Source organism: Thermobia domestica, chromosome 3, assembly GCF_964235325.1.
Source record: "Thermobia domestica chromosome 3, izTheDome1.hap1.1, whole genome shotgun sequence".
Classification (NCBI taxonomy): Eukaryota; Metazoa; Arthropoda; class Insecta; order Zygentoma; family Lepismatidae; genus Thermobia; species Thermobia domestica.
This window is the reverse complement of record NC_137456.1, coordinates 206518952-206532585: the sequence shown is the minus strand read 5'-3', so window position 1 is coordinate 206532585 and position 13634 is coordinate 206518952. Positions and strand designations below refer to the sequence as shown.

Below are 13634 nucleotides of genomic sequence, written 5' to 3'. Positions count from 1 at the left end.
AAAATAGATATAATAAAGATATAGATATTTGATTAATATATTAAAGAAAGAAGATATATGAATAAAAAAGTATATATATAGTTAATAAGAGAAAAGAGATATGAATGAGATATATAAAAGTATAAATATATAATTAATTATGAAATAAAATAAAATGAATACATACCACTTAGTATCGTACTTGATCCGAAGGGCGCGACGTGTAATTCTTCGCTAGAGCTGAAAGAAAGAAGAGAAATCATTAAAATATATATCTTAACTATATATAAAACTACATGAGCTATAATTATTGACCACTTTCCGTAGGGCTACAATGATGAAATTTAACATGATTGTAGCTTTTCGGGACAAACCTACAGGAAAATTGCCAAAAGTGAATATTTTTAATTTTTAGAGGGTCTGAAGAATTTCCCCATGTTATTTAAATGGGCCTTTTTTGACCTATAATCTCATGTTTTAGGTACTTAGAATTGGAATAACAACTTGAAATTCGGTATGCTTGTTTGTTTTTGTTAGCTTTACCTAAGTGAATCATTAGAAATGAAAATTTCCAACCAGAGAGTGGATTTATAGGGAACTGAAAGATCTTCCCCATGTTATAAGGGACGTCTTCTACACCCCAAACTGTTTAGACACTTCCGGTAGGATTAGAATAATGAAATTTGGCATGATGGTAGCCTTCGAGGACTAACCGTAAGAAAAATTGCCAAAAGTGAATATTTTTAATTTTTTAAGGGTCTAAAGGGGGATGAAGAAATTCCCATGCTATTTAAATGTAATCGTTCAGAGGAGAACTTCTTAAGCAGTTTTAAGAATATGATTTATTTCTTTTCATATGTTGTTTATATCTTATTCTGTGATTAATATCCTAACCAAGGACGTTATAAATAGAGGATCTGCCCATATGTATCTTCATCCTATTAAATCGGTGAAGCCAAAAAGCAACCGAGCATCGGCACGTCTGATTGGCTACTCTAGTTTCTACCATCGTCTGATTGGCTACTTTTGTTTCCGCCATAATTGTTGGCTCGAAATATTGCGATCCTATTGGGCGGAGTGGGCAGAGTAGGGGTGGCGAAACTGTGACGTATGGCTTCAAGATTTTGTTGTAAGGATCCTCTATTTTATAAGATCCTTGATCCTAACTATATATGTGTCAATTCTTCGTTTCGGAGGTTGTTGATATTCGAAGAAGTAATATTTCAAATAGTTTATGTCGTTTGGCAATCTTAATTATATATTCCTAACTATATATAAAACTACTTTATCCTTAACAATATTGTTTGATTAAATCATAATGAATAATCTCAAGTTATGCATTGATAAACAAATAACTAAGTTTCATGTGCACAATGTGCGTGGAGATGGGGCTTGTTTCTTCCGGACATTTAGTTTGGCATTGTTTGGTACTGAAGAGTATGTGATGAACGTACGGAAAGATGTGGTCCAATACATAGTTGTACACTACGCTTTCTATGGTACCTTTATCTCACACCATGGTACTGGTGAACTAATGACAGTACATGCGTATTAGGCACACATGCTTTTACCTTACATGTTTGCTACTTATGTGGAGTTCATGACTGTTGCTCTTCTCTTTGCACGACGTTTGATTATCATAGAGGGTCAGGAAGTAGTGCGTGATAAGGGCAACCATGAGTGGGATATGATTGTCGCATTGCTCACTGGACCGCGCGAAAGTGGCCACTTCAGTCTATTGAGGCCAATTACTGCACCACTACCTTCGCCAGCTCTTCCATATGTTTCACCACTTCAAACTAGATTTGTTGTTGAACTCCCTCTACGTATTGAACACTCTTCTATTTCTAAATGTGGGAGACCAAAAAAGAGAAAGTTGGTTCGTCCACCAAAAGCCACTTCAATACCACCTGAACTTCCTATTGATGAGATTGATTGTAATTATTCTGTTATATTACCTTCTCCCTTGACTTCTAATGTGTCTTAAAGGCCTGGCTGTCCAAGAAAGAAAGCAGTAGGTTGCCAAAAGAATAAGAATTCTATTATACTAAAACGTGTAACGTGGGATCCTGTCACCACGGCATGGTGCGTCCTCAGGTTGCGGATCGAGGAGAATGCCTCTAGATATAGAGGTTAGCTGCGAATATACTGAATAAGCAGTCGCGGATAGCTGACTAGGAGTGGTCCTCCAGCTTGGGGGTTTGGGTAAGGCTAACAACCTCATCCTGTAAAAAAAGCACTTGTTCAGAAATATTCACAAAAGCCTCGGACAAGGACTGATAACTTGGCACGACCTCAGCAAAAGAAAATGGACATGAGATTTGGAACATCTAATATTAGGAGTCGTGGAAGTGGAACAGATATTTGACCAACTCCCGCGTTACCATATGAAAATTCTATTAGAGGATTTCAATGCGAAGGTAGGACGAGAGGATATTTCAAACCGATTATAGGGAACGAAAGTCTGCATAAGGAAAGTAATGACAACGGTGTTAGACTCGTGAATTTTGCAACATCCAAAAACCTAATCGTGAAGAGTACAAAATTCCCACATCGCGACATTCATAAATACACTTGCACATCACCAGACGGGAAAACACATAACCTATGTGGTGGAGTACCAGAAGCGTGGTTTACCTCATTCACATGTGTGTTTTAGAGTTGAGGGGGGAGGGCTGAGACAAAACACTAAAATTTATCACGTTGTTCGGGCCAACATCCCTTCACCGGACGAGGCAGGCGGGAAATTGAGGGAGCTTGTATTGAGACACATGATGCACGGCCCTTTTGGACCTCCTAATCGCACAGATCTTCCATGCTGGGACTGTAATTAGAGAAAGTGCACGAAACGCTTCCCTAAGCCTCATATTGAAGTGACACATGTAGATAAGAGAGGGTTTGTGCACTACAGGAGGGATAGTTCTAACACTGCTAAAATTATCTGTAATGGGAAATACGTACAGGTTAATGACTCTTGGGTTATACCTTACAATGCTCCTCTTCTACTGAAGTACGATTGCCACATAAACCTTGAAATTGCTTCACCTCGTAAGATCGTGAAGTATTTATTCAAATACATAACCAAGGGACCGGATGAGGCTCGCGTTGCAGTTGTTCCGAAAGAACAGTTGAACGATGAAGTAGAACTTTATGCTACAGAACGCTACATTGGGGCCTGTGAAGCTCCGTGGCATACATTGGATTTTGTGATGGCTAGCCGTGAACCTAATGTCATCCAACTTCCTGTGCATCTGAAGGGCTACTAGTCTGTTCTTTTCCGACCGGGTCACGAAATCGATGCTGTTAGCAGAGCATGTTCTAATCTTACTTTGCACTTTTCCCGACCAACGTCACCTGAATTTGACAATCTAACTTATTTGGACTTTTTCGAACGGTGTGTCTTGCATTTAAAACGACCAGGCTCGTGTACTGTTCCAGTGATTCCCATCCTGATGGAGTACATTTCATCACCAAGAGGCAGCGTGGAGAGAAGGTGTCGAGAATGATTTTCGTAGCCCCTAGCAGAGGAGAACAGTTCTACTTACGAATGCTCTTGAACAACTTTCCCTGTAGAGGCTACAGCCACTTCATATCTCTAGGCGGTGAAGGTTGTACTACCTTACGAGGTCCTGCACGAACTCTGGGATTGGTGAATAATGAGCAGGAGTACGAAAGAGCATTAGAGGAGGCTTCACAGTTCATGATGGCACCAGACTTAGGAAGTTCTTCGTTCTTCTTGTTGTTGCTGGGGCAAGGGGCGCAGACTTGTGGAACAACTTTAAAGATCTGTTGGCAGAAGATATGTTACAAAATTATTTAAGTAATCCAGACCGAGCCTACACAGTAGCACTATGTGAGATCGACAGAAGCCTTCAGTAGTTCAGTCTTAAACAAAATCTAAGAATACAGAATAATTGCTCATTTATCAACTTTCTCTTGCATATTGGTGACGGTACACTACCTCCTATCAATTTCGGTGAAGGTCAGGATGCAGTTCAACTCGTATCATTGCCGAATGAAAATGTTGACTCTGTAAACGCAACAATCTTAAAAAGCTTACCTGGCGATTCAACTCACTTGCTGAGCGTGAATTACGTGGAAGAAAGGTACGTCGATGGCTTCTTTCTTACTCCAGAGACCCTCGCTAACGTCCACGCCAAAGGAGTTCCAGATCACAACCTGAAATTTAAAAAAGGCGCAGTTTGTATGATAATGAGGAATTTGCACTTCGATGATGGGCTTCTAAACGGGACTAAAGTCATAATTGTTGATATATCCCCGCGGCTCATAACAGTGAGAAAACCTCATAGCTCTGTGTTGTATTCAAAACCACGGATTACTTTTCAAGCGCCAGTTGAGCCCAACAGTCCTTTGACGATGTATCGCAGGCAGTTTCCTCTTAGACTTGCTTACGCTATTACGATCAACAAGAGTCAGGGTCAAACAATTGATTTTGTTGGAGTTGACTTGCGCAATGACGTATTCGCTCACGGCCAACTGTATGTCGCACTTGGACGTGTCCGATCAAGGGATTCTGTTGTGTTACTGGTTCAGTCTGAAAGAATAATTAAAGGAACCGCTTTTGTAAAGAATGCTGTTGTATACCCACAGCTTCTACGATAGTTCCTTTTAGTGAGTAATAGCATACTATGGAATTACCCAGAGAACAGCAGCATCGGACTTTCATTTCGGAATATGATAAATGTCTGCTCCAAAAATCCCTTTTCACTTACACTTGATAGTAACATAGGAGTATGCGCAAAAAGAAATCCCTTTAAACTTCTTTATGGAGGATGCTTGGTGCTTGTCCAAATACAAATCATATTGAACTTGACTTTGACACCATCATAGGAACCTTCCAAAACACAAATAACACTTACGTCCAACTTTTGGTAGTATACGAAAGACATGACCAAGCAAAAGCTTTCATTGAAGGGAGTATGCCTATAGCAGGATACCCCAGGGGTGGTGTGGAAACACTACAAAGTTACAAGAAAAAGAATCGACCTTTGTCTTAAAAATATGCAAGAGGTATGATCGAACAAAAATCCCGGATTTCCTTTTTGAAAATTAAAAATAACAAAATAAAAAAAAACAGAAACCTCTGAAAATGAGAATGCAACATCATCATTCATTATATAATAAGTCGATACATTATGATTGACAAAACAAAGGCTGCTATAAAAAATAAACTGCGAGTTATTAAGCCAAGTATTAAGGAACAAAGGATGATAAATATGAGATGTGGGGGTTAGGCCGAGCAAACGCGGGCCGAATTAAAAATAAATGCACGAAATTTGATATGCGTAGGTCGAGCAAAAACGGGGGTCTGGGTGCTGCGCCCCCAGCTGACCAAAGGCTAGTTTATAAATAAAAGTAAATAAAAGAATGGTAAGATATCGTAATTACTGAAACCAACTAAGTTACTACGATATAACCTAACCTAAGTAAAAGCTATTCGACGAAGTTGACGTTCACTATAAGTATAAGAAGTTTAACTGCACCGTATTCGAGTTGATATATCAATCTGCAGATAAGAATATTGAAACCTTAACGAATTGATGACAAGCCAAATATTTTCCAAAATGTTCTTACCTAGTTGTTGTATAATATATATTGCATGTAGCAAATGTGTTTCAGTGAAATTTTAGTTAACCAGTTTTATTTTCTTTACTCTATGGTGAACTGACATTTAGATATTCCAATAGATTTTACGTCAAGGTTTTATGTTCTCTTATCTTGCGTTGTGAAACTTAGATTTCCGGTACGCAACAACCATCTCTACCACGAACATATACTTTTCCCTGGACAAAGAAGGGAAACAGCGGCGACTCCGTTACTGGTCCATAGGCTTAGATCTTCGAGTATGAGAATGGAACATTTTCTCGTAGGAGATTTTGTGCCTATACTTTCTTACGCTAGCTCCTGACTCATTGCACGTTGAATGCTGTTTTGTGTTGTCTGTTTTGCTGAAGCAGTAAATGATCCTCATACAACATCTTTAAAGTCGTCAACTGCAAGAAAACACTGGAACAGTTAATGACGTATGGTCATGTAGGACGTTAGTGAGAGTTAATGCATTACACCCTCCTGTTCTGCTCTTATGCACTTTATTACTTTGGTTTTCTTCTTATTTATCAACATTTTGCATATTTTTTCCAGTTGGTCGTTCAAGTTTGAAAGTGCTTCCTGCAAGTCCTTCTCGTTCTCTGCTATCAGTGCTATGTTATCAGCAAACCTTATTGTGCTGAACACCTGGCCATTTACTTTTACACCTTTCTCGTTTTTATCAAAGAATTGTTCCATAGCTTGTTCTATATAGATGTTGAACAGGAGAGATGAAAGTACGCATCCTTGCCTTACTCTTTTACTTATTCTTGCTTTCTTCTGATCTCTTCCTATAATAGCTGTTTGGTTCCTATAAAGTTGGTATATTATTCATCTGTCTCTGTGATCCACTTTCAGATTCCTCAACACACTGAACATGATATTCCAATCTACGTTGTCGAAAGGTTTTTCTATAAGTGTTGCTTTCAATGTTTTGGTGGCGACTATGTAGAAAACTAATGTAAGACATGTTATAAAAAGAAAGCTATTTCCGAAAGTATTTCGTGCGTGTTTTTTTTTCTAAAAAAATTAAAACGTAATATTTTCCGGACAGTTTTCATATTTATATAATAGCATGTATCTCGATAAAACAGGCTTTGCATATTATTTTTTGATTTGTGATATAAGATTGTGAAAGAAGGTGTCACTTTGTGACGGAAGATAGTGTGTATGCTTCCAGTGTGACGGAGTTTCGGGTTTGAACGCCGGTAGAGAATCTGCGTTTGGGATGAACACCTGAATATTGATTAAGATCTTACTTTAATCATGGGTCCGGGACAAGCTTAATGCTAAAAGTGAACATTAATTTCCAAGGAAGGAATTTTGTGTGAAACTAATAGTTTTTTAAAGTCTGTGCAGAAACTTCATCAGCCAACTTCTGAATATCTTATTTAAGGCGAATTGCAGATAAAAGTTTCATTAAACCAGATATAGGGTAACATCGAATGAAACTTTCAGTCTTCGGAAACGTAATTCACCTCGATCTCAGTACTGGAGACCGAATTACGTGCAGTTTGCTTGATATACCAGTGAATGAATACCGATACCGAATTTTCCATGTCGGATCGCTGTTGTACGTAAGGCGAAAACATTTTTTACATGCTGCTAAGTAATGGTGGCAATACAGTGATCCTTCAGATCGTCTAAAACGACCCTACATATCAGGTCGTCTAAAACTTATTGAACCTTTTGCACATGAGATGATGTTAGTGTCGAGTGCGCCTACAAATTAAAAGAAACGGCCAGAATTGGTTAACAGAAGGGATGTTGCATAAAAGATTAAGGATATTCAATACCGCCGCCATTTTGAATATGTTGTTCATTGATAATATTGGAAACTTACTTTTTGTGCCGAAGCGAGACAGAATATTAGTATCGTGACTGTAGTCATTTCTTCTGTGTAAGTATTATTTATCGATTACCTCTAATGTCGTGAAAATGAGTTCATTTCGTACATAACTCTATCATTAAAAAGAACAAAAATTGACACTTTGTGATTATCTGAAGCATTTGTTCCATTTCTGTTTGGAAATTAAAAGAAATCGAAACGATAGGGAGAAAGTAGGATGTCTTAGGAAAATGTATGTAATAGTATTATTGCGTTAGGTTTGTATTTGTGAGTTAAACTAATAAAATTCTAATCATTAATTACTCATCTTTCATAACTGTAACTCATTTTGCATCTTGTGGTGAAAGACGGAACTCAGTGACGAGTGAAAGTTGGTGACGCTGAAGAATGCCAAGCTCATATTTGCTTCTGCTATTGTCAAGCGCTAAATTCAATAAGGCCAATTTTTGTGAAGATCTTATGAATGAAGATTAAGCTAAAATCAATCGTGAACTCTCCGCACACACCTCAAACGCTTCCGGCATCTACGAATCGAGTCAACAAAATTTTCAAAACGGAGAAAACACTTATGTCCTTTCACTAGGGCGGCCAGAAATATTTTGACCAAAATAGTATGACAAGAGTATATAGCCACGACTCAAGACAATTTTTAATGTCAGAGGGGTCTATTGTCAGTGGTTATTGAAATTGCATAGCCATAAAAGCGACAGAGAGCATGATCACATGATATGAGCGATAATATAACACTCCTTGCTGTTCTAGTGAATAGCCTGTGCCAGGTATGATTCCCGTTGTAGATCCTTCAAACGTTTGAACACATTCCCGTGGTTAGGATTCCAACTTAAACTATAGGTATACAGGCTCTTAGTCAGAACACTAAGACAGAGGGGTAAGCCACTCTTTGGAGGCCAACTTGAGTTAATGTCACATTTATATCTTACAATACTAGCAAAGAACTGAAAATTTCATGGAATTTGAAAGTGGTCACAGCAGGTTTCAAACCCAATAACTATGGGGCTCGATCTCATATAGCCTCGGTGCTGAAAGGAACACTAAACTGCAATTCAACCAGTAAGCGATAAGTTGGCGTTGGCAAAGTATATTATATTTGTTTTAGTTTTGATAAATTCAAATTTATTACTTCCTGAAGTGAATGCGCTTGCATATTCAGATTTGGTTGTGGGGCGGAATTTAAATATATATATATATATATATATATATATATATATATATATATATATATAAATTTGAGTATTTCTGACCCATTGTTTCTACGAGAGAAAATGATAGGGTTTTCATTTGTAAATTCTTCTGTCGTTCATTTTTGCACCGATTCCTTGCACTACTCGAGAAATATTTATTAAGTATTTTTCCAGCTCATTTCAGTTTTTATTTAAGCTTTTTTGTAGGAAGAAGCAATTCACGTATTGACCTAATCTGGAATATCTGGTTTTGTCTGCTGCAGATAGGCGTGCTTTATATTCACTTTACTGAATTACAGACTCATTATATAATCTACATTCAACTTACAGAAGCTGTTAAACTCACATTAAATTCTGTTATCAGTTCAACGTACTTCATTTTTTCTTCTAAGTAAGTTATTAAGGAAAATCTTTTTTCAAGCTATGGATGTGAGGTGATCTCAAGTTAGCCCCCCAAAATTATCTTGGACCCCTTAGGGCCTAGTACCATATATTGTTCATATTGTTGATTTTTTTTTAAAAAAAAACGTGGGAACCTATGCTTCACATGCGTTGTTTAAATTGTTCATTCTATATAATTATTCGTGCTGTACATCATACAAATATTGCATTTGCAGAGTATGTACCATGTATCTGCAGACGTTGGTTAAAAATATTGAAAACACTGTTGTTGTCCACAAGATGAGACGAGAAGTAATGCTTTCTTGCCTCGTTACGAATTAGGAAATGTACTTTTCGCCTCGACTCTCATCTCTTTATCTTGATGAGACAAAAACATTCGCGTTTCATGGGAAACACTATAAAACACAGATATGCTGTGCGTGTTTCAACAATTTTAAAAACAAACCATAATAGCGTAAAAAATGTTGTTTACCTTTACACCCTATTCTAAAAAGGATGATCGCAATGATTACAGTTATTTTGACATGTAAATTCCCCAAGTCCAACTTCGAGTATCTTAAACCAAACAGTAAACTAAAAATGCCAGATGCGAATCCCCAAACCAACCTTCGCAATCTAGAAAATGTTTGCATATGTGTTTTTCTTCTTTCAAGTGTAATAAGACATGTTGAAATGCTATTTAAGTGTAGAGATAATAACATTTGTCGAAATACGTAGTGATACAGTATTTCACAACTATGCATATCGTGCGCACACGCTAAATTTTGTCACCTATATTTCCATTCATAAAGGAACATTTCCAACGGATATGTATGTCATTGTCTTTTAAATTCAGTTTTATTTCTTTAGAATGAGCTCAGCAGTGGTGTTTATGTTACCTCAGTGGTAAAACGCGGAAGTGCTAACCGTAAGTTGGAGTCCCGTTTGGGACATACTTTTATTTATGTAATGATATATTCCTCAATGCATGAATAATTACATAAAATAATTACATTTAAATAAATATTTTATGTCCTGAAATGATTGTATATATTCAAACAGTTATATCCGGACATAAATAATTATCATGTTTAGCATATAATATCTGAGATGCGGCAGGTGTTGAAAGGGCGTCAGTATATTATATGTGAATGTTAAATACAAATTAAGTAAAACGTGTGATAGCATTGTGTGTTGTGTATTTGTCTGCAGTTATCTGTCATACCGAATTTACTTCTGAATGTTCTCGTTACTGCATGGGCTCTACGTTGTTAAAGATAGTATTATAACCGCTAAGATTGGTACATTTGATTCCAGCGTTTATTTCTAATTCATTGCTAAAGTTATATATTATTATGTGTGCACATTCCTCGTCTCAGATGATCAGTTATGCAGACTAAAAGGCATTCTTTATTGTATTTCTGTAAAAGGTTTTGTTCTACTCTTTTGAAGTTATTAGCATTTCTCCTCACATATTACGCGAGAGACGTAATTGTTTTTCATTAAACACTTCACACTGCAGGTGTTGTAACTTATCTGTTAGAGGAACAAGCGGTAGTCGAATAAGTGGCATTAGGAAGCCATTAATTCAATTTCAGAATTCAGAATGTCGAAATTTCGAAATTTGGGAATTTCACAATTGTAAAAAGTGAAAATTCCATGATCAAATATATGTAACATGGCATAAAGACTTGACAAGGTTTCAGAAAAGAAACACAGTTATTGAGCAATGGAAGTAAACTCAAAATTTTGATTGCTGATTTCTGTTTAAGTATGTTCAAAAACTTGGTAGATCGAGATTCCGTGGATTCGGAATATCCCAAATTTAACATAACATTTTCAACGGATGAGTATCGTTTTCATCCAACACTGAAAATTCAGTCATATTTTTTCAGAATGAGTTTGTGAGTGTGTTCATGTTAGTTCACAAACAGAGCGCGGAATTTCCAATCCAACAAAGATTGTTCAAATCCAACAAAGATTATTTTCTTTACTAGTAGAATTGCACAAAATGATAGAAGGAGTAGCGAAATATTATCATAAAAGTAAGTAGTTCTAAAAGGTTTGTTTTGGAAGTTTGTATGGGGACACTACCCTTCTGCATTTTTCCAGGCATGGAATCTATTAGATGGCAAATAAATATATCTTCTTCCCTTACTTCAAGCAATACTTTGGAAAGGAAGTCCCACAGCACATCCCGACTTTTTGGTGGATCTGCGCAGAAAGTTGTCCCTTAGAGTATACTTCACCTCAGCTCACATGTTTCTCATAGGATTTAAGTCTGCTCCACGAGGCAGCTAGTTAATTAAATCAATCTCAGGCTTCCACATTCCTGAACCACATAGGAATTATGTGTTGAGGATTCGTCTTGTCTAAAGTCAACGGCCATGACGCTGAAGTACTCGTACAAATTACACCATGATGTGTAAGTACTGACAACTGTCAAGGTGCCCTTCAATTCTGTGAAGCTGTCCTGCACCGCAACTGGAAACCCAATCCCAACATGAAATAGATACATAAACACTCCAATTGCAAGCAGCCACACATCCAGGATCATATCAGGTGCCCCTCGGACGATACACAAAACAGTACCGTTCATTCGATGCTGTGAATATGGATTTATCTGAGAAAACTACATTTTCCCAGGTGTGATCCACATTCGCATGTGAAAATGTGAGACGGTAAATTTTGTGTTAGTCTGAGAACATGTATTTCACTGCAGCCACATGGTCACGTAACCCAGTATGACGAAGCTATCGGAATATTGTCTGTGATTTACCAGGAAAGTGGGAAGATTCTATTAGCTGTCTAGACATCTAGATGGGCTTTATTTACTAGTCTCGCATCTTCTGCCTCTGTAGACGCATGAGGACGGCCAGGAGATCGTTAGTTCTGTCTGGCCTATAGTACGATAGTGTCGAATCCATCGCCTGGCAATAGTGGCCGGCATACACTGAGAAAAAAAATGTAGGTGGCATACTTAAAAACGTAGGTTACATTCGTAATTCCTGTAGTTTCTGGACTTAACGTACAACCGTATATAGCATCCTGCAGCAAACGTATAGCTGAAAAAGTATGTATTATACGTACTGTCTACATAAGTGCAATGACGTCATTCGCGTGACGTCATCTACAGTAACAAGTATATACGGAGGTAATATCTAGCTTTGTGACGTCAGGATCGTATGTAGCATGTGGGTTAATAATGACGACACTCACTGACTATCAGGACGGAGCATAATTTCAAGAAGTATGCAATATACGTTCTGTACGTGTGTTTCTTGCGTTCAACCCCGAGACAGCATCTATATTGTACTTGTGCCCCGTACGTACGACTAGATACAGTGTACGTATTGTACGTATGTATTATACAGATTTTCCTTATGTCGCACACAGCTTGTCCCGATACAGCATACAGAATAGCCGTATGCACCATACAGAGTGCACATATGCAGCTTACAGACTGGCTGCATGCGGCATATAGATTACACGTATGCCGCGTACAGGCTGGCCATATGTAATGTATGGATTGGATGTATGTAGCTTATAGATTGTCCATATGAAATATACGGATTTTACCTGTATCGCATACGTATTGCCTTGTTGTAATATATGAATTGGACATATTCAGGATCTACATTGTACGTATAGTGCACCATTATTGAAGTGCTGCAACATACTGAGAAATGCATGATACATTCTTACTGTAATGTTGCCACATATTGTTTTTCTCTGTATGGAAACAAAAATAGCTTAAAATATGGTTGATCTCCTTTGTGCCAATAATAATAAAATTAAAAATACTACACTTTTCAATCTTAGTTTGGAGCAGTGAAACTGTCCAGAGAAATGTATTTATCTGCAGGGTGTAAGTTTGGACTTCCTGCTAATTCTTTGGAAAGCTACTGCAAAGCCAAGTGTTGAAAAGTGGCACAAGAGTTAATTTTAAAATTATTGGCACAAAGGAGGGTAACCACATGTTAAACTATTTTAGTTTTCATACAGAGTAAATCAATATGTGACAATATTACTGTAAGAATTTATCATACCTTTTGCAATAACTTAGTTGCAGCACTTCAATAATAATGCAAAATGCACAACCATGTACAATCCTATGTTCAAACTCAAAAAGACTTACGTACAGTCATTTATTAAGCCGTTATCATCCATTGCTTGTACAGTCACGAAAGAAAATATTCTTCAGTTGACAAAATTTGTTTTCCTAAAAACTCAACAATAAATTAACCTATCAGAGTACCGACTTTGGCAGGTTGTCAAGTTATAACTATTCGAAGAATAACAACAAAAAGATCCAAATTAATTAATTTGTTGCCGAGCTATTGGCAAAAGAAAATTTGTCAACTGTCAAATACTTTCTTTTCCGTGTGTACTATATAAAGACGACTTTACCTCATTCTTTTCCTTAATAATATCCTCTTCCAAAATGCAGAAGTTGTTACCACAAGAGGCGTGAATAGGATTTTCCAGAAATAACTTCTCTGCACATTTTAATTAACAGATAAGTTATTTTTTAAATGACGCTATAATTAAAAACATGGTGTCAGCTGAAAAAGTTTTCCCTCACAAGATGATTCCTAAACAGTACTCGCCATTAA

At 37.2% G+C, this 13634-nt stretch overlaps 1 protein-coding gene across 1 annotated transcript; it reads left to right on the top strand.

The window, feature by feature from the left end:
* The first annotated feature begins 4191 nt into the window (after window positions 1-4191).
* LOC145682089 (ATP-dependent DNA helicase PIF1-like) lies at window positions 4192-4602 on the top strand. The gene has a single exon (XM_081753684.1). The coding sequence runs from the start codon at window positions 4192-4194 to the stop codon at window positions 4600-4602; it is 411 nt and encodes a 136-aa protein (XP_081609810.1).
* Window positions 4603-13634: the final 9032 nt, after the last annotated feature.

Excerpts from the sequence above, each read along its gene's own strand:
- LOC145682089 (XM_081753684.1), top strand. The coding sequence starts at position 4,192 with ATGAGGAATTTGCACTTCGATGATGGGCTTCTAAACGGGACTAAAGTC.